This window comes from Colius striatus, chromosome 3 (assembly GCF_028858725.1).
Source record: "Colius striatus isolate bColStr4 chromosome 3, bColStr4.1.hap1, whole genome shotgun sequence".
NCBI classification, from domain to species: Eukaryota; Metazoa; Chordata; class Aves; order Coliiformes; family Coliidae; genus Colius; species Colius striatus.
Genome location: NC_084761.1, coordinates 7042024 through 7064968, shown reverse-complemented (window position 1 = coordinate 7064968; position 22945 = coordinate 7042024). Strand labels below are relative to the sequence as shown.

Genomic DNA, 22945 nt, shown 5'->3' with positions numbered 1-22945 from the left:
GATGATAATGACTGCTATTAAAACCCCCAAAACTTAATTATACTATTTCTGGTACCATTCCAAGGTTAGAAATAACAGATTTCACATTTAACATCTACAAATTATTTTTTCCCTTGCAATGCAAGTTCAAGATAGGTCTTACAATCATTTAAAACCCCACAAATTTTGGCATACCTTCAAACAGGTTTTTGCATTGTTTAAATGACAGTGTTTCCCACTCTAATGGTAATACCATCTGATGAAGCTTTCCTAATATTCCATTCTTCCACAGCAACGGTTTTGAACTCACTGACTCTTTTTCTGCTCTCTCCAAGAGAATCACATAGCAATTTAAATCTTGTGACAACAGCCTTGCTTTTCTTGGTTACATTTCACAAGTACCTTGAAAGTAGTCCACAGACCAAAAGTGTCTGCTAATCAGAGACTGACAAAAAAATTTGTCATACTACAAAGAAAAAAAGGAGAGTCTGCTAAAACCAGTTCAGAAAATAATAAACAAAACCAAACCAATTCCTAAGAAAATGTCTTTAATTTTCGTTTTATGGAAATACATCTTTTGGTTTTATTTCCATGATACAAAAATGTTAAATATCAAACATTTTCTGAAATCTACCAATGCAGATCCTTTTTTAAACAAATAAAGGGCTGGTGCAGTTAGCAGGTTTGTCACAGGTACCAAAAACCATTTTTACAAAAACCCCACAAGCTGGGGAAGAAAAGAGGGAAGAAACGAACCAAGACTTAAAGAGTGAAAACAGCAATAGATGTGAAAACAAAGAAAACCTATCTCCCACCAGGAAATTAATGTTTGAGGGACTTATAAGTTACAGTTTTTTTTGAAAGGGTAAGGTATGTGTAAAGTTGGTATTTAGATGAATACTGGCTGCACAGGGGACAGGGGTGTAGAGAATGGAAAACTAAAAAAGATTTCCAGATACAGTAACTGGTAGGAAGCAATATACAATACTGCAGCTCTACCTGTTTCAAGAATGCTGAGAGAACATTGATATTGCCTGAAAAAATAGCTAAAGATGAGGAGATTTGTGGTAATTCCCCTCAAGGACAGGAAACAGCCTAGCATGAAAGAAGAGAGTGTCAGTTCTTTTTGTACATTTCATAGCCAGCATGCCAAAGTAGGTGACCAAAATACATTTAGTCTTGCTTCTTAAATCTAACATCATTCACGACAGCAAGGATTTCACATGATCAACAAGGAATCATATACTAGTTAATATACACACAAGTAAAATTGACAATGATTGTTCAAAATAAACAGTTTAAAATAATTAAACTGATTTTCAGGATACATACTGCTTTGTTAACACCACTTTATTTAAATAAAGTATGGCTTCCAAGAGGTGTCTTCTTGCAACTGCTTTCAATCAATTCCACTTGTTAAGGCAGTGGTTTCCTACCATGTTTCAGGGACTTCAAAAATTCCAGTGGAACTAGTTGTGAGGCTTCCTAAAAGACAGAGTCATGGAAGAACATATTAAAGGCTTCAAACATTGAAATATACAAACATTGAAAGGAATAAAAATTAAATCAAGGATCTTTTTATTCTTTCAGAACACACAAAGACATACTTTGTCCTCTAGAGCAAGGCTCTAGATACATTACTGGCAAGTCAATATTTACAAAGAGAAGTCAAGGGACTATTTGTGAGTAGATACTTAAAAAAGAGGAATCCAAAAAGGTTTGTGTTGAGTTTCTTATCTAAATGGTAACTACTCTATTTTGCAACTAATGAATATTTTTAATTCGAGTAATTTTGGTTTTTCAGTAACTAGGATGATAAAATGGAATAATATTTTTTTCCCAAGTGTACTTACAGTTATTCTTGTTTAAGACAAATAAGAATATTTCCAGTCCAAATTAATTGGAGAAGAAAAATGAATTACACTAATACCTATAATGTATATTTCCATAATGCCAAATAGAGAGCATGAATTTTATACTTGGAATTACAGTAGACAGTCTTTGTCATTTTGCATATGCTTTCATGGGCCAATTACCCTAGTGAATTACAAGAATAAAGCAATTTCCGAGCACAGCTTTTGAATCAGATAAAGATTTTACTCTACCAAATCAGGGGAAAGGATGCTTGGTGCACAATGCCACTTTCTGGATAAAAATGTCCAGTGCAGATATTGAAATGAAGCTTTAATTATTAATATTTGAATATGCTTCAATACAGATAGTTCTCCAGATTATCAATAATTAAGATATGACTTGATTTTTTAATATAGCCTGATCAATTTTTTCAAGAAATTACTAACAGAAATTGAAATAGAATCAACAATAGATACATTTTAAAACCCTAAAGTCTTCAGAGGTTTAAATTTATGTTATCTAAGGTTATTTAATTACTTTTTTTTTTTTTTTGCAAAGGCTGCAAGAACTCACACAACATAGGGAAAATATGAGGTAAAACATAGTCATCTGATTGTCACCTGCCTGTGCTTAGTCAGACAAACAGTTCACAGTACTTTGGCTAAAAATATGTGGGTATTGAAGTCTGAAATAAACCTTTTACATTAAGTGAAAAGTCTTCAACCAAATAAAGAACAATAGCATATGGTTACAAACACCATACAGAACATTGCCTATACTAATGTATACATCCAAATAGTTTTATAAGAAGAAACAGATTATTTGGGTTTATAATTTGTATTAGAACCACTATTGATTTTTGAAACATTAAATTGTGAGTTCTAAACCAGATTAAAAAAAAGAAAATGTATGAAACACATAACAGAAGAAAGAAAAAAAAAAATCACTTGGGCAAATCCACAATTTTATGCTTCTACAACCAATAAACTATCATTTCTTCTACTTTTCAAATTCTGCATCTCCTAAAAGTGATATTTCTCAAGCTTCAACAACTACCAGTCCATGAAATGTGAATGACCTCATGGTGCAGTAAGCCTTTAAAATAACCAAAGGCTTACTCAGAGCTTGTGGTTGACTGCAAGAACTGTTAAGGGTAACTATGCTCCACCTGTCCAAAATGCTTGGAAGGGATTTTAAACACACTCACTTTTCATCACTGTCCTGCCAAGTGTTATCAGAAAAAAAATTCACAGCTAAGTGAATCATAAATGCAAAGCACCCAGAAAGCTAAAGGGCCTGCGTAAGTTTAAGGGCCCAGTAGGTCAGCACCTGTTTGGCCACTTACTCCTTCATTGAGCTGTCTCAGTCAACACATTCTTAGGAAATTTTTTTAAGAGAAAGGGTTTCAGTAGAGTTGCAGCCTAGTTATATATTCCAAGGGATATAAACCAGCAGTCTGACTGCGTCAAACTGCATTCAACCTCAAACAGTATTATGGCAAGCAAAGTGCTAGAAGAGTGGCAAAGAGCAGGCAGGTAGGCTGTCAAATTTTGGCTTAATTGTAGAGGTAAAGAATAATCTGATCAGATTGAGAAATTCTTTTGTTCCCTCATCTTACAGAAATATCTCATAAATAACTGTAAATCAGGAAGTGAGTGTAATATTACCAGGATACATATACTATTTAAAAGGGCACATATATTAGTTTTCAGGGCAGCAGGTAGATTTATTATCATTTGCAAGCAACAGAGGTTGTCTGATGACACACATCTGGTAGGTCAAGCTATGTGCATTCAAGTATGCTATGACTCCATCTAATCAAGCTTAAAGGAAAATAGCCACATTAAGTTGACCTTACATTTGGTGATAAAGTTTTGGATTAACAGGGAAATCTAGTAAAGAATCCTACTTCCAGAGTTACTTCAATTTTGCTTGTGATATGTAAAACATATTGGGTAACCTTAACTAGAATGACATTTAAAATATATATATATTAAGAATAGCTAAAAATATTCAAAGAGCTTTAATTTAAGGAAGAAAGTAAGCTAGTGAATAAAACAACTACATTCTGCTTCCTTGAGTTGGTCTCAAGTAGGGATTTGTTTGTTTGTGGGAGTTTTTTGTTGGTTTTTGGGGAAGGGGTTTTACAATTTTTGTATGACAGACTCTTCAGTTTAAATAACTTTTCTGGACTTCTGTGAATATAATGGAGCAAGACACTGTATACATTATTTGGCAATAAATTAAGATATTCAAGAAAACAACTTCAGTTCCATTCAGGCCAGGGGTGGTTCCAAACCGTGCACGGAAACAGTGTGCTTACCTGCTGGAACTTGTTCTGTCTTCATCTTTTTGAACTTCTTGGCTCTCTTCTTGCCATCTGGAAGAGGCTCTGCACAAGAGTCTATTTGATCATATTCTGGATCTTGTTCTTCTTCCTCCTCCATATCATCAGAACCAGTTTCTTCCTGAATAGGACTCATGCTTCTCTTTCCCATTGTACTAGTACCTATAAAACTGAAATGTAGAAGAAATATGTTTATGAACAAGCCAAGAATAACTATTACATAGGTACCAGTTGTTGTACATCTATGAAATGCTTATGAAGGCAGTAGAATAAACTACAGTTAAGTGGTGTCTCATGAAATTACAGTATCTGGAAGATCTGACTTAACTACAAAATTCCGTCAGTTGGCTATCTAATCCCATCTTCTGAAGATGAAGTTATTCATTCTTTGTACTATAGCTGTCTCAGGCTCAGCTGCTATTCTGATGAGATCATTCATCCCAAATGTAATTAAAGGTGTATACCTGCTTAGTTTTAATTTGCATGCTCTTAGTTATAAAAGCTCTTATAAAGCATTCTCAATAGACGCCAAGTTACAACTGTTAACCCTCAAACACACTTCTTAATAGTGAAGGACTTCACAAGCTAACTTCATCTTTTCTCCTGGAACTATATGCAGTTTTAAAAGCATTTCTATTATATAAAGGTAAAGAAAACCATCAAGTTCCATAAGACAAACATTCAATCAGGCCTTAAGTGATGAGTCCCACCATCCAACAAACGGGTAAAATAAAAACTACCAAAAAATTACACACTCATTTCATAGGTAGTATCTGAATGAAGCCTGACTAACATAGTATGAAGATGAACTAAGAGTTCCATTCCATTCATCACACATCAAAATAACACTGAATGGATTTTTGTTCAACTGGAATGCTACTTTTAAGTTTCTTTGAAAGACAAATGACAATATTAAAATCATATTACCATTGAGTATAAGAAAGAATACAGTAGCAAAAGGGCTAACTAAAAAAAACCAGTTCCCATTACAAACTTCTAGATATGTGAACATCAGCTACTGAAATGGCTGTTTTAACACTCTTTCAGAATGAAATCTGAAAAGGTAGTTATACACTTAGAAAGCTTAAGTTTTTCACAAAGAACTACACAAGTGGCTGTATGCATCTAAGCCATGTCCTGTTGTTTTATTTAAATGAAAATTAATTCTGAGTTACAGAATGAAGCTTTATAAGCAATTTTATTTTTTCTTTTTAATCGGTAATAGTGGGGAATTATGGTGTTTCAAGAAAGTTTCAGCTAAAGGACTAGTAAATGTCTGTATAGTTTTAGCTTTGAATTTTTTCATTTTGCAGTTTCTGGGATATGCAAAGGCAATAAACAAACATGAAACATATTGTTACACCTCATGATCTTACTTTCACTTTAAGTGCACAAACACCATTTACTTTGATGAATAGACAGCTTTTCTTCCAAAGATTCACACATGAAGGCCTTACATGATTTCTTACAAATCATCATTTTGAGCCACACCACAGCAAACATTAATAAAAAGATGCCAGGCAAAAAGCTGGACAATAGTTTATCCTACGTACACACTCCACCATTGTAAAACAGGCAAAAACTGAGTTTGGAAAGAAAAAAAGTCTGGTGAAGAAAAAGCATTTAGAAGAATGAGAACCTGCTATATATGTATTTTTAAAACACAGTTTAGAAAAGTTTGTACAATTTGACTTCTGGGAACAACATTTTGAAAAATACATAAGAAAAACATCAGGAGCCATAAATGATGACCCTAGGATTTCTTAGACATATCGTGAGCACTTGGCTCTGAGAAGAGAATTTGCACTCCCTTTTTGAAAGGTCTTAAGGCTGAATTTGATTTTTTTCAACTTAGACTCTTGAGATGTTATTATAAACAGAAGAAAAACAAGTTCTTAACCTTCAGTGCACATTTAGTTGTGCATTAAAGTACAAAAGAATTCATTTTAGGCCTTATGTTCTTGGAAGTACCAAGAAATAGCAACACAAAATCTATTTTTTTTTTTAATAATGGAAACCTATTGACTTCTTCCTTTTTTCTAAAACATTACCTCTATTCTACACTCATTCACTGTCTGCATGTATTCTAGATGCCTTGGGTAGATATTTTTGTGTCTTATTCCTCTTTGACCTAAAACAAGATTCAAGGACTACAGGAACATTATTCATTCACTTAATAACAGTAGCAAATCAGTATGGTTGTATATACAAGTTAGAGCACTACTCAGAGCAAAGGTCAGTTTTCTCATTACAGCAGCTATTTTAGAATATGTCCATACTTCTGTCTCAATTTCCTTCCTTTGTTGAGAAACAACTAAAAGTAGAAGACACTAACATAATAACAACTATCAGTAACTGTCCAATTAAGACATACCTTTTTAGGATCCTCAATTATTGAAACAAAGACTTCATAGAATGGTAGGGTTGGAAGAGACCTTGAGAGATCATCTAGTCCAACCCTCCTGCAGTAGCAGGTTCACCTAGATCAGGTCATATAGGAACATGTCCAGGTGGGTCTTGAAGACCTCCAAGGAACGAGCCTTCACAACCCCTCTGGGCAGCCTGTGCCAGGGCTCCCTCACCTGAACAGGGAAATAGTTTTTTCTCATGTTTAAGTGGAACTTTTTGTGTTCCACCTTCATCCCATTACCCCTTGTCCTGTTGCTAGCTACTATAGAAAAAAGGGATGTCCCAACCTCCTGACACCCACCCTTTAGATATTTATAAATGTTAGTAAGATCACCCCTCAATCTCCTCTTCTCCAGACTAAACAGCCCCAGTTCCCGCAGCCTTTCTCCATATGAAAGATGTTCCATTCCCCTGATCATCTTGGTGGCCCTGTGCTGGACTCTCTCCAGCACTTCCCTGTCCCTCTTGAGCTGAGGAGCCCAGAACTGGACACAGTACTCAAGAGGAGGCCTCACCAGGGCAGAGTAGAGAGGGAGAAGAATCTCCCTTGACCTGCTGGCCACACCCTTCTTGACGCATCCCAGGATGCCATTGGCCTTCTTGGCCATGAGGGCACATTGCTGGCTCTTTCATTCAGCCAGCTCTCAATCCATCTCACTGTCCACTCATCCAAGCCACACTGCTTGATCTTTCTGATGAGGATGTTACGGGAGACAGTGTCAAAAGCCTTGCTGAAGTCAAGGTAGATGACATCCACTGCTCTCCCCTCATCTAGCCAGTTGGTTATGCACTCATAGAAGGATATCAGGTTAGTCAAACAAGATTTCCCCTTGGTGAAGCCATGTTAACTCCCCCGATAACCATCTTCTCCTTCGTATGTTCAGTGATAACATTCAGGATGAGTTGTTCCATCAGTTTTCCAGGGATGGAGGTGAGGCTGACTGGCCTGTAGTTTCCTTGGTCGTCCTTCTTGCCCTTTTTGAAGACTGGCCTGACATTGGCCTGTCTCCATTGGACTTATCCATTAACAAACACAGCACTTAGGTTTCAAAACACATAGGTATCACAGATATCCAGGCAATAATTATTACTACTTTTAAAGAATATATTTAATGAGTTTCTGAAATTTCTTTTGCATATTGAAATGGAGATTGTTCTCATTTTTAAAATAAAATTACTAGCCAAAGATTTTGGGGGGTGGAGACCAGAGCAGCTCACCACACAGCCAGCTGGCAAATATACTTAGTGAACATAATATTATTTTCACATCAGTCAGTGATGTTGGAGCCTCTTCAATGATGGCAGCTTCCACAAGTCCTCCTTCTTCAGTCTCTCCTTTCTGTTGACCTATTTTAATGCCAACCCACAGGCAAAGCTGACAAGCATGACTGCCACAGAGGAAGGTGGTAGAAACAGAAAAATCTCAATTTTATTCTCAATTTCAGTTCCTGTTAAGTACAATTCTAATCAGCAAAGAATACAGTATTTGTGTTAAATTCCAGTAGTATGACTAGCACTAAAAAAGTATGACTTAGTACTAAACATGATGAATCAACAGGATGTTGAGGATGCATATATCAGTCTACTGCCAGGATTTCTCTACCTGATTAAATTGCCCATAACTTTGTAATGTTATTTCAGCTAGTAAAGAGCAGCAGCAATCCAACCAGTACTATGGCAATTATTTTGAAAGAATCAGCAAGGAGGGTGGGGGGGTGGTGGTGGTAAAAGGTGGGAAAAAATTCCAATGATGTAATATTAAACATTTTCTGTCTCAGAAAAGCACATACTACTTTTAAAAGGACAACTCACAACAGAGCATGTTGAATCAGCCTGAATAGATACAGACCTCCAACCTCAAGTAAATGTCATTTAAAAGAAAATATAAACCCTGTGCTCTCTCGACACTTTAAGCAACATTGAGTTGTTACTGATCCATCACAAAAATCCATCATTTCATCTTAAGAGCAGACAAAATCACCTGAAATAACATTAGAATACTGGAATACAATAGTCATTTCCTTGCAATACTTATTGTCCATGTATTTAATAATCTTATCCTTTACTTAATAACAAAACACCATAAAAACATTTCTGAAAAAAAACCCAATATAATCATCAGCAGAAATACACAAACATTTAAAAAGTTACATAAGCCATCTCCAGCAACACAAAGGCATTCAAGGAAGTGATGCTGCAAACAGCACTCTGACTTAACAGAACTTAACTCCTGGGTTTTTGCTTGAAGATGTATAAGGCAAAATGATGCATCGCTTTCATGTACTTCATACTAGTTTAAGTCTTTTGCCAATGGCCTTACTTTATTTTATTTATTCCTAGCTGATAATGACAAAAATTAAAACAAGTACCAGTAGAGTAGGAGATATAGTTATAAAAACATCCAATTTCTATCTGATTTTTCATGCTGTGGTTTAACACTATTTTTCTGATGAAAAAGACCTTAAAAACCATGCATTGAACAGTCATGGCATAGCTGGCAAACTTATTTGCTAAGCACAAAATAGTCATCATCCATCTGTTTCAGAAGTGTGTTCTGAACAGTGGACAACTTCAGGGAAAAGGATCTTATTAAGGACTTGAAGTCCTAGCAGATGCATCAGTTTTTCCTCTACTTCTGCATTTGACATAAACAATCAGCCATATTTCCTTTAAAATCCATTTTGATATCTAACAGTAGTAGTAAGTTACATGCAAGAAGTATATATTAAGTATAAGTGATTTTACCTTGTGACTGCTATTAATACTGTGCTATTGTATTTTCCAAAGACTAGTTTCTCTATGAGACTATAGTTTTTTTATTAAGACAGGAATTAAAGAACCTTTGTTAACATACTTATCAATACATCAATTTAAGACAGAAGTTCCTTACAAGAAATACCCAACAACTTCATTACTGAATGAAAAAGTAGCAAGGATATGTTGTCATCATGGAGACAGAACAGCTATTCTGCAGCTGTGCTCCCTGGCAGAAGCTGATGCAGCAAGCTTATTAAATAATAAATAAATAAAGGATGTAGTAACACGAAGCTATTATAAGAGATCAGCTGCTAGATACATCATAGCCTTGAGTGCTCAACTATATATGATTCAAATTAATCTGGAAACTTTTACACACATACACATGCACACAAATATACCTAAACAGATTACACGTAAGAGGAAACACAGACAAAAAAAATAGTCAAAAACACAGTCTAACTAGGAATAAGTGAAAATAAAATTAAGCATGTCAAAACACCTGCATGAAAGGGAATTTTAGGCATAACCAAATAACTTTAGTCATGTAATATCAATTACATAAGAAATTCTATCAACAAAATAAAGGCTGCTATCCAAGGTTATCAAAGTGTTGATCACCTAAAACTAAGGCTGCTGCTTGTAGAATTTTACAATACTAGGAAGAATAGCTTAAAAGTTTTCAAGGAGATTAAGTGCTCAGGCATACAATTCGTTGTGGTATATATTAATGTTAAGGAAAGAATTAACTGAAAATTTTATTTGTCAATTTTTGAAATTATCTGTTTGAGGTAGATCTTAAACTTCTTTGTCAGGTAACAACAAATCAGCTTTCCACATCTACTGTTTTCCAAAGTATATGTTAAAAGAATAAGTTCTCTATGGTTCAAACTATGAGCTGCACTCTTCCCACCTCTCTATAATCTGAGAGATAATAAAAAAATCAATATTTGTGGAGAAGAGATAATAAAAATAAAAACAGAAATAAAACTAGGACTTAGTATTTCTTCACAGCTGACTCAAGATGTGGTAAGTACTTTCAGACTACTTAATAGAGACTTAATTAAAGATGTAAACCAAAGCCACATGTAAAATAGTGCCAGGACATCCTTTAGAGCTCCTCCCCTCTTCACAGAATGCACTCCCAAGCTTTCCTAATCACAACAGTTCAATTAAACTAACTTCATTTGATATGAACTTTATCACGAGGTTCCTCCATATGGGATCAAACATACATAACACATTTAGGATTCCCACCATGACAAAAGCCATGAAGATTTGACAGCTAGCCAAAATACAGACTTGCATTTAATTTTGTAAAATAGGTAAATCATAAGCTGACACAAGCGAGAAGAACAGAACTAATTTAGTATATTTGTAACTATCTCACTTGGTCTGTCTAACCAGGAAAAAAACCCCAATAATACAACCCAGCAATCCCTCACTGCCCTCCTCAACAAAACCAGACGACAAAAACCCCAAAAAACACCACCTGAAAGAAATGTAACTTATGTGCTCCACTGAAGTTTATTTTTATATGGAATTGATACAATGAAGAGGAAGCAATAACTTGTTAAGTTAATCATACAATTCTATTAACACTAAAAGATCCTTCCCACTCATAGCTATACAGATGACTGAGGAAGAAGCCACCCATTATCCTCCTATTCACATAAACACAACAATGTACTGACCTGTAACCAAACTGCCATGTCCTGTCTTAATTTTGTTCCAATAATGAACTAAAACCCCTTTCAAAGTTTTACTCCAAAAGCTTAAAGCTATACAAGTACCATAATTTGCCTTCCTGTTTCTGAAGAACGAGGACAATTTCAACAATACTGCTTATGATGGTAATTTACACCCTTCTCTGAGGCTGTATTATCATGATGGAAAGTCATCCAAAAACCAAGACAGCCTCTGCAAGGGTATAAGATGATAGCTAAGTTTCCAGATGACAATAGCCAGAATAAAGTAGGTAACTATTTTGGTTATAAGAAATGGTACTGCTACATCAAGCCCAGAAGCTGTGATTTGACCATCTGTGACTGATAAAATTCCCTCTGCTCCTTTAGCTATGATCTTGAGACAGATGATGTACCACTACTGATTTATATGCAAAGAAGTATGGACAGAAAAAACCCTCATTTATTGGTTAAGAACTACCTGAAAATTGCTAGACTTCTAATAAAAATGTAATAAAAATACAAGAGTTGCCAATGCAAGAAAAGTCTCACCTGTTAACACAGTAGTAGCGACTCTGGGAAACATAAGGTGTGCATTGAGTTTTTAACCGCTTTCTCTCCATCTCCTTCCAACTATCTTCTGTACATTTTCTCTTTGACTGTTTTTCTTCATGTTTTTTCTCAACATATTCTGCGTATGTCTGGATCCTATAACTTTCAGCATACCTGCTGGTGTTTACAGCTACGGAGAAGAAAAGTGATGTTACATACAAAACACTGTTAAATGACAGCATGCTCTCTTCTGTTCATATAAATGATTTCTAGTTGCATTATGAGTGATTAAAAAACCCCCACACAACAAAAAATACCACAATCAACTCTATGAAATTCACATGGGATGTTTGAATTAAGACATTGAAAACTCTTCTCAGAGTCAGACTTCACACAAAAAGGGTTAAATCTACTTAATACTTTTCATTTAAATTAGAAACCATCAATTCTTCAGTCGTAACCCTCTTCCAGATTGCTTGTTGGCAAGAAAAGATTTCCTGGATTTTTTCCCTTTTAGTCTCATTACTTAACCCAGCAGGTTTATTTTGAGAGTCTGCCAGGAAAAGACGACATTTGCAAAGCCTTTGCCAAAACTCTGTTTGATTGCTGTGAAACATAAGCTTATTTGAGCTGCATTTTTGGTTGCACAAGATATCCATGGAAGCAGCACTTCACTAATATCCAGCTGTTCCATCCTCATATCTTTTTAATGTTTGGTCTTCATTTAACTAAAAAGGATTGAGAGTTCAAGGTAGAAGGATTTCTGTCAATACAAAATTCTAATCACTTCAAAGTAAAGAAAAAACTGACACTGCCTTCACTGAGCTACAATTTACCAACATTCCTTCAAGTCCCAGCACTGTCACAGCTCTCAGCCTTCAGTTGGCAAGCCAAGTTCTGGCCTGAAGCCATCACTATAACAGATGAATCAGCAAATTAAACTGACTGTCAACTGGTGTCCTCTGCTGTTTTCAGCCTAAGTCACTGAAGAAAAGTATTGCAAACCCACCAGTAAACCAGTTTAAAACTAAAACAAAACAACAGACGGTTGTTCACATACTCGAGCTGTACATTGTAAAATACCATAACTGTAGAGGAGACAAAATCCTGGTTTTAGTATGTACTTCCAAAGTTTTTGTAGAAATTTCAGGAGAGTAGCAAACTTTCTGATCCTAGTTGAAGTGTTGTCATTGTGAATACAGGTATTATGTGTTACCTCTAGCTCAAGCACTACAATTACCAAGCTCTAACATCACAATTCAGAAAAGGTGAGGATGATGGGTGGATTTGATTATTTTCTTCTTTTGGAATAGATAATCTATTCTGCACATTGGCTATGCCACTGTGAAATCATGGCATATAGATGCTGCTGCTGCAAACTCTTTCAAACGCACATAAACTGGGCAACAGCATTGTATATTTAAATTTTAATCCCAAGAATAGATACCGGCAATTATGATTAATAGCCTCATGAGACGGGTGCACCAACCAGAGATGTCATGCATACCTCCTTTCACATTCCTTTGTTCTGAACTGTGAAGTTACAGTATCTGTTTGTAAGAATTAGGAGTGCATTTATTGCCCGTGAAGTTATGGTGCAGGCATCATGAATGAATTAATAGCGTTCACTGGAGTTACTGCATGCCAACTGACATTCCTCAGGGTAAAATTTGTTTAGTTAAACTCAAGCATGTTTTTACTTGCTAAAACCAAGCACACAGTTACCATGGATCATCTGATAAATAACGATTTGTTAAAACACAATAAACATTTCACATTATTTGTTTTGCCATAAACTAAGAGCCAAAGTTATGGCTCTTCCATTTAATTCTCTGACGAACTGGCCTGTATTTCAGGGAAAAAGAAAAGTCATCCTTATGCAGCCTAAAGATAATTTAAAAAATAAATCTGTGTAAGAGTCAGCATTTTTTAACAAAGACAAATCTGCTTGCTTGAAATAAGGCCTGTATTTTATAGCAACCCGTTCATATTACACATCTACAAATACGTGTTTACATTATTTTATATAATATTCGAAGTTTTTATGCTGACTATATTGCTTCATGCATTGAACAACTGAAATGAAGGCATATGGAGAAGTCTAAGGAGCCACATGGATAAAGACATCTTACATTGTCTTGAAGAGTAGCTCTCTATAAATTTAAAAATCACAGAATCACAGAATGGTCGGGGTTGGAAGGGACCTCTAAAGATCATCCAGTCCAACCGCCCTGCTAAAGGAGGTCCATCTGGATTAGGTCACACAGGAAGATGTCCAGGCAAGCTCTGAAATCCTCCAGAGAAGGAGACTTCACACCCTCCCTGGGCAGCCTATGCCATGGCTCCATCATCTGATCAGTAAAGAAATTTTACCTTAAGAGAACTGCTTTTGTTCCAGTTTTTGTCCATTACCCCATGTCCTATCACTAGATGCTACAGAAGAAAGTGCTGCCCCATCCTCTTGACATATACCTTTTAAATACTTCTAAGTATTAATGAGGTCCTCCCTCAGTCTCTGCTTCTCCAGGCTGAACAGTCCCAGGTCTCACAGCCTTTCATCATAAGGAAGATGTTCCAGTCCCCTGATCATCTTGGTGGCCCTGTGCTGGACTCGCTCCAGAAATTCTCTATCCCTCTCGAGCTGAGGAGCTCAGAACTGGACACAGTACTCCAGATGAGGCCTCACCAGGGCAGAGTAGAGGGGATGACAAAATATATTTTCTCTGATGGTGAATGCTGTCCATATTGCCAAACAAAGCTATTAACAGTTACATCACTCTGCCTTGGCAGTAAAAGACATACATTGCTAGAATGCTTTGTGAATTCTAAGAAACTAAAGAAACAAATAAATAAGCCTCCTAAATTCTAACTTATACAAAGATAGTCTTTCACCAAGTCCTTGCTCTTATGCAGAACAAAATCCTGACATGGCCAATGACAACATTAAGCATTAAGCCTATTAATAAATAGACAAATATCTAAGTGAACTGTTTGGGTAAAAAAACCACAATATGCAAATAAATACACAGAACTACACAGATTAAGGCTGTAAAACTGAGCACTTAAACTTACTAAATACTAAATAAAAAATTCACCTGTGCAGTCTTAAGGTGACTTCTGTAGAGATGCTATAATAATCTTATCTGTTAACATTCTTAAAATATGAGACTTCAAATTCAGCTGGATTGAAAGGGTTTAGCTAGTGAGTAGCTAATTCAGTACTTTGTTTTAGTCTCATTATTCATTGTATGGTTCCACAGTCTTATTTATTGACTTCTAAGGCTATTCACATTGCATTTTAAAAAACTGAAGCTTGCACGTGCACTTCTTCCCTCATGACATTGTCCATTGTTTCAGAGTAAATCTCATGACCTGCAGCAGTGCTATGGGCCAACTTGATAAACGGAAAGCAAAAATATAGACTCAACATCCCAAATTAAGAGGGTACTAAATTGTCTACTACACAGAGCATTCAATCAGAGTGGGATTCCTACACAGCAAATGCACTAACATATTCTTAGAGAAGTCATAAATCCAAAACGTATGTGATCATGTGGCCATGGACCTTATCAATGCATAAATGTAATTCACCTGTGCTATGATAAACAGCAAAATTGGCATTACAGTACTAATGTGTTGGGGTTTTTTTGTTTAACCTATATGTAATTTTCAGACCTTTAAGCATACCTGGACAATTTCTGCTACAAGGCATCTTACTGTTATACACATGACTAATTAATTGGAGCAGAAATTTTAAACGCACTTTTCCAGGCTCTCCTACAAAAATAATGAAATTTCCTGATCATTGCTAGGCTTCACTCAATATAAAAAGCACTGGACACAGTCTCTCTTGGCTTCTCACAGAAAGAGATGCATGAACTTGACAGAACTCTCACTAATTAGCCAACATTTCTGTGGATTTCTGCCCTATCTTACTCCCATTTTGTCTTTTGCTCAGTTTGGTCTTTTCCGGGTGTGTCTATCTCATATCGGTCTTGCAACATATCATAACACTAAAAATTCTTAAATATTAAACTCGCTGTTTCCTATTTTTGCTGGCAAGGCAGAACTCCTACCTTTTAGTTGTTTGGCTCAGCTACAATTAAGTACCAATTTTCTCCAGCTTAACCACGCTGCATTCCATTGTCCATTTCTGGTTCTTTATCCCATTTTTTTCCATACAGGGTAGTCCTTGTCAAATGCATTTTTCTTTAATGTTTTATCAGTTTATTTTCAAATCTGGCCCAGCCTCTTTGCTCCATCTAAACATGTAAACTAATTAGTTTCCAATATCACTGCCATTCACTAGGTTCCTTGGCCATCTTTTGCCTAAACCAAGAAAGCAGAGCTGGCAATAGGGCTGGAAACCTGTACTGGTCTACGTCATATTACAAAAAACCTTCGTGAAATGAAGCCTTAGTCAGTCTCCAAAATGACAAGCACTCCTTGAACAAGCAAATAAAAATATCTGATACAAATTACTCCAATACCTTTTTTTTCCCCCCCTTAAAATAGTCTGGTTTGAAAACCAATCTAAAGAACAATGTAAAGAACAAGAACAGCACTGGGACACCTTCTCTCCACCACCAGTCTAAATGAACAGTTGGTTAAACTATGAGCAATCTTTAGAATTAAGAAGGCAGCAAGCTACATTGACTTCTACCAATAAATTATTATATTTAGTTTTCTTAATGATTCATCATTTGGAGTAAGTCCATGTAGCACCCCAGAGTTACTTACGAATGCACTTGTTACTTTTGCAGGTCAGAAATATTAAAATTCATTTCTATTTCAACAGAAAAGCCTGAATGTTTCCTTGAATTCTGCTTTTAAAATGTTTAGGTTTTGTTGGTGCTTAGAGTTTTTTGGGGGGTTTTGTGTCTTCGGGGTTTTTTTTGGTGGTGGTGGTTGAGTTTTGGGTGTTTGTTAATTCTTTTAATCTTGAATGCTCACACTAACTCATCACCAATGAGCTGAACAGCACGGTGGAGTTTTAGGAGAGTAAACCATTTAACCATGTTACTGTGAAAACTGATTTAAAGCCTCATTAAGTCACCAGGGTAAGAAACCTACCGATGACAGATCTAATTTCTTAAAGCTTTGGTCATCAACTCACACTAGCAAGGCAGCTATTTTGTTGAGTTGGATGTATTCAGCATATCCTTTGCTAAACCTTTTATTAAGATGAAACCTTATCCTGAAAACAGTTTTCTTGACTTTCAAAAGAAGTATCCTGCACAGGTCTACTTCTAATAGAGTCAGAAAAATATTTCAGTTGTGACTGAAGGGAGTAAAAAATAAACTGCTTATTCAGCTACAGAAAAGCCTGACTGCCTGCTTTTTGCTTTCCATAACAGCTGCACCAAAATCTTTTTGCATATGCCAAGGTAACTACAGCAGTTGCCCAGCATTGCTGAATGAAGTGACACTTCATCAGTGTTCTCAAGATCCTTGTCCTCAAGTAAGGTTAAAGAAAAGTCCTCACTGCAAAAAATTTATTAGGGAAAGAAAAAAGTAAAAAAACCTGAGAATTAAATAAAGCAACAAGATCTCATGAAAGATCCTCTGGTACCATCCTGCACTGAAACATCAAAAAGGGAAAGACTTGCTTTGAGGATAGGAGATAATCAAAACTCACTTAAAATTTCTTAAATTAGTAAAAACATTTAACCATGTGGAAGTCAGAGCATAATTGCTTGAAGCCTGTAGTGCAGAGTGTAGTTTTGGATCTCAGCATTGCTTATCAAAATTCAAAAACCCTGAAGAAGTTAAAAAGTATTTACTTCACCAACTTACTTCTAGAAATACAACTACAGCTGACTGTCTGGAAGATCAGCAGAACGAGATTTCTTGTGTCTTTTACTCAGTGATAAGGAAGGCAGCCTCAGTGTACTATTAGGAAATTTCATATCTTTGAGTACCAGTTGTAGCCCTCAATCATAAAATGTGTGCTTCAACAAGTTTCCAATTATTTAACATGCTCGTTTCCCCCCTTTTCCCAAGGGAACGTATGGAACTTCTGCATATGCATTGCCCCTTCTCAGTTGCCCAAACTTTAAACAGGCTGGAGGTACTGCAAGTAAAAAGTGACATGTCCCAACATTTGTCAGAACACTTAAATTTTAGTCGATTTCACCAACACAGATCACCTGTTCAAACTACACTAAGTAAAAATAGCTCTTTGAAATAATTTACAAAAACAAAACAAACAATGCTTGACATCATTTTCCCATGCTTTAGAAGTTTAGATACCTAAATACTTTTCTTCAGGAAGAAAAACCCCAAATCAATAGAGTCAAAATACTATGTTAACCTTTGGCACTCATGAAGAAAATGGTAACTTTGTTAAAACCACTTTTATTCACAGATAGATACAAAATTAAGTACAAAATATTCAAGGACAAACCATTAACCCTGGACAATATTTTTCTAAGTTGCAAAACATAGCCACTTTGTTAGTTAACTCCATAATTAATTTGACAAGCTGCACACTGACTGCATAGAAACACAAATGAGGGTCGGTGAAGATGTATTTGCTTGTTCCAAGGAATCTCTGTACTAGAAGGTGACAGAGAAAAGTAATTTAACAGTTTGAAGAATCCGTACTCTCTAAACTATGCTTGAGAATAACAACTATCTGCAGGCTGTATCAAAATTGAAACCTCTGTTTTGTACATGGTGCTGAGCATGCCTTTGTTTTTCTCACCTGTATTAGCCTAAAACAGGAGAAGGTGTCTACACAGATTCTAAAACAGACTTTTTTTAAAAAGGGATTATTTTACAAAGATGGTCATCTCTTTTCATATCTGACTCCCAAGCAGGAAGCAGTACCACTGTGGTGACAAAGCAGCTGTTCACCTTGCAAAGGAGAATGACAAGATGGAGAGCAAATCAAGATGAAGTTTTTGACTCTCCATTTTGGAGAAAATTGGCAAGTGCACAGGTGACCTGAAATAAAATGGTTTTATAGAAGGAAAAAAAGTCATGTACAAACCATGGCAGAGAATGAGGAAGGATCCTTAATATTTTAAACTCAAAATATTTCTGTTGACAACACAGATAACAGTATAGCCCACTGAGACATTTCTCACCATGCATGTGTATGCAGACTGTTATAAAGGATTTTCAGTTTCTTAAAGATTAAGTTATTTAATTACTGAAAGAATTCAACCTACTTAACCTTTGCACTTCATTTAAATACCTCAGTAATTGAAACAAAAGCTGTGAAATGTATTAACTGCTCTCAAAAAAATCCAAACACTGAACAAGAAGGTAGCCAAAAGACTTCCAACATTAAGACAAAAAAAGCTACTATAGTCAAACTTACAGGGTACACAGGTGGGGGTTTGGGATTTTTGGGGGTTTTTAACTGATGAGAAAATAATATAACTGCATGTACCTGCATGTACAGCAACACTATAATAGGTCCTCTTAATTTTGCACCAGTAATGCTGAAAGTTGCAGAATAGCTGCCTATAGTATGATACCACAGGTTCCACTGTAAAACCACAAACCTGCGATTCATTTTAGTATAGTCAAGACTCCTGAACAACACAAGTAGAAACGCACCACATCTCATTCCCTGCCCTTACTAGCAGAGGAGTGCTTTTACACTAGAATTTTAATTTCTAGGAGTACTAGTAAAGTGTTGAGATCTTTTCATCTACAAATTAAAAATGTCAAGCATACAGAATGTTTCCTTTCTAGTCAGATAGAGGGCCTCAATGTCAATTATTACTCAAAGCACTGATAGCTCAGATCTGAAAGACTTTGGAAAGAAATAGAAACCACAGTCTGGCTAGACAGCTGATTTAATCTAACAGCTTGTTACCAAATGGGAGAATCCCATGCCTTACTCCTAGCTCCTGCTCCAAGCCACCTGGTCCTATGCCATCCTTTACAGTGTTTCTGGTGTTTACTGACCCGCTGATGAGCCAGTTCACCTCACAGAACTAGCAGGAATTTTCCTTGGTTACTTTTTCTGGACACAGAAAAGCACTGTTGGAGTAGGGAAAGAGACATCTGCTTTATGTAACGATAAAGACTGGCACAAACCACTACCTATATTTTATTAGCAGCAAATTAAATCTTGCAGCTAAGGCTGAGCAGTTGGCAGGAAGAACAGTCCTGCAAGATCTGATAGCATTTTTGACACTTGTTAAGGACTTCAGAACAAGAACTAGTACACTGAGCTTGAAGACATCCTCATGGCAGTGCTGTCCAGGAGACTGTTCAAGATTAACACAGATATTTTCAGCCGAAGTGCTCATTAATGCTTCACATGTCAGCTGCTTCAAAAAGAACAATCCAGGCAATGAGTTCACCCTTCAGATACAGTTTGCAACAGGAATGATTGCACTCAGTTGTCAGAATTAACAGAACAACTGCTGCATCAAACAGGTGTGTTGATACTGTCCTCTTCTAAAAAAGCATCTCAAATAAAATTCAACCTTTAACTTTTTCATTCCGATAACTCTTATCACCCATGAGGAATACAAAAGCTACAGACTAACTGCTCAGGTCTTCCTAGTGAAACCATTCCATGCAAATCCTTAACATCACATGCAGGTATGAGCAACAAATCATTATAATCTTCTGAAAAACTATGTTTTTAAAACACTCAACTTGCATGAAAATAATGGAAAAGTATGCATCTACAAGGTGACCATATCCTACTGCAATTATTATATCTATTAGTTTCTCATTTTAAATGCCATTTTGATGTCAGCACAAGAATTCAAGCCACTCCACAATTAACATGAGTACTAGCAAGATTTTTTTTCATACATGTATCTGCACATATGTATATCACATACTTTTGACAGTGGAAATTTGGCATCATAAGCAAAGCCACTGATGCAAAATTTAAACCCAGCTTTCCTAGAACATCAAAACCTTGTGGATCTTAGAATGCAAAGTTTGATGGGGAGAGGAGATGGGAAATTACTAAAGCTAGAGAAACAATCTGAGATTGCATATAGTTTGAATAAAAGGTAAAACAACAGTAATGGCGGAGATTTTACATAGTGCACTATGACTGCTGCTTCCTTGGTCAATTAAGGAAGTTTCCTGCCCAAGTATGTATCCAACATGAATTTTATATTAACTTATTGATGAGAATTGGGTCATGTGAAATGTATTTTTTCCAAGAATGTGAGTCATATAGTAAGATATCAAAATTCAGTGAGAAGAGACTGATATGCACACTATCTCAAAATACATGTGTATTTCAAAAATGCTCATGGTAAGCATTCATACTAAGTAGAAAGTTCTATAGTAAACCCTGTAAAACACTAATAAACCATAAAGTCCAGCCTTGTCTGAGAAACTCACAAGATCAGAAAGATTAATGATTTAAACAAGAATCATTGCAAGGCCATCACAACTTCAGCTGCTGCACCTGCTTTAGTCCATTGCTCCCCTGCTGTGTAAATACATTGGTTTACTCAATGCCCAAAGGAAGAAGATATCTTGCGCACTGTAAATTCTATATGTGCTCATGTATCCGGGCACTAACACATGGAACAACTTAACATTATTTCAATGCTTGCCATTTATGACAAGCAAGTTTTTTTCACATGTATTTAACATTTCAAGTCAAGTTTATTTATTGCATTTCAAAAGAGAAAAAAAAAACCCAACCTAAACCATTCAGGGGAAAATTCACAAGTTAAAATTACTCTCAAATCGAACCAGTGATGTTAAGATAGGGTAGAAGTTTCTCATAATCAGAACACAGATGTTATTAAACTGCACCTAAGCCCTGGTTAAAAAGAATTAAGAGTAAGCATTAGCTGCTAAGGGAATATAAACAAGGCATATTTTTGAAGTACCACTGATAAAACTTCCCATCATTTCCACTAATGTAGAACTATGTCAAATGTCTGTCAACAGAAGGCTGATTTCACTTCCAAGCACTTTAACAGTTCAATGTATTTATAAAACTTTTTCATGTTTTAGAAATCAACTCATCCTGAAGCATTTTTCAAGAGATTTTCAGTGTCCAGAAACCTCCCTTTAAGGGTCCATATAGGTTTTAGACCAGTCACCTAAAGTCACCAAAAGTTGGCTGGCAACAAAATTCAAGGGAACCGTGAATAACAAGAGCTTATCACTGATACAAAGCATTAACTGATGACTCACAAACTAGTTAACTGTACAGAATGGTTGAGATATCGAAGTGCCCTAAATACTGAAATACTTAGGTTACATCCATTTATTAATAAATTCATATTAATCATCACTGTGGTGACTACGAAACTGTTAACAAACACTTGTCTTGATAGAGCTTCCACTTCAAGCTGAAGTTTATTTTCAAACTGCAATATGATTTTATACAAGAATAAGCCTTTTCTAAGTCTGCCAACATGCGAGTCACATGAAAAACCAAATCAAGTGAAGATTCTTGGACAGAAGAGAAGGTTACAGGATTTGCGTCTTGTTTCCCAAGGTCTCCGTTGTATGTTTTATGCATGCAATATTAAGTTTGAAACACAGGAACAGCTCCAAAATTGCCTATAAAAATACTGCCCTTTCCCCTACTTATTTTTTTTCAGAAGTATGTGGCAGAGGAAAGAAGCCTTATTATGCTACGCAAAAATTCGTAGGTCCTTCAGGGTAATGCTTTAACAATTAAAAAGTAGGAACATGCATTCTTCCTGGACACCTACATGTGAAATTCAAAGAGCTACTCCTTAGTTAAATTCAGTTAATCATATTTACATGTATTAAACAGAAAAGCATATGGACCAAAGTTTTATCAATCAGTTTCTGACTAGGTCTTAATGGATACCATCCCCAATATTACATAACTCAGGAACATTGTTTTAAAGAGCACGGGGGAAGAACAGATTCATTTTATTATCTACGTATTCAAACAGATATCTGTGCGTGTTAACATGAGAAATCCCAACATATTCCCAGGGTGTAGATGAACAAGTTTTTAGTCCATTTAAAATATCTGAAGCCAAGAGAGTTAGAAGCAACAGAAACAGCATAGAATAGCTTATACAGAATGTCACATTTTAAAAGATCTGTCACTTGTCTGATGTAAAGGTTAAGCATAAGCATGAAAATTATTCATAATAATGATCTGAAATGTGAAAGACAATTTGAAGGAAAAAAAACCCCTTCTTCATTCCCATCTCTTTTTAAAAACAAGGGTAAATATTAGTCTTGAAAGTAAAAGGAAAGCTATTCAAAGCAGTACATTAAAACATCCTTGTATTTAGGACATAAGCTTATCACATTTTCAATACAACCCTTAGACAGTTACATAAAAAGTAGCAGTAGAGTCAAATCACATTTCACATTCTGTTTTAACACTTATCAAGCTGAAGAAAATTAAAAGGCAGTGTAGAAA

General features: G+C 35.8%; 1 protein-coding gene across 3 annotated transcripts in view; it reads right to left on the bottom strand.

Annotated features, from left to right (window-relative positions):
* Positions 1-573: 573 nt before the first annotated feature.
* The window catches only part of PARN (poly(A)-specific ribonuclease), a 58681-nt gene continuing 36309 nt past the window's right edge, over positions 574-22945 (bottom strand). For 2 of the 3 annotated variants that reach the window (XM_061994187.1, XM_061994189.1), the window contains exons 22-24: positions 11584-11773; positions 4157-4350; positions 574-1464 (exon numbers count right to left, since the gene is read on the bottom strand). In XM_061994187.1, coding sequence (XP_061850171.1) covers positions 1412-1464; positions 4157-4350; positions 11584-11773 — 437 coding nt within the window. In that variant the 3' untranslated portion in view covers positions 574-1411. Of the gene's footprint in view, positions 1465-4156; positions 4351-11583; positions 11774-17961; positions 18142-22945 lie in introns of those variants that run through there. The other variant, XM_061994188.1, reaches the window with a different exon arrangement.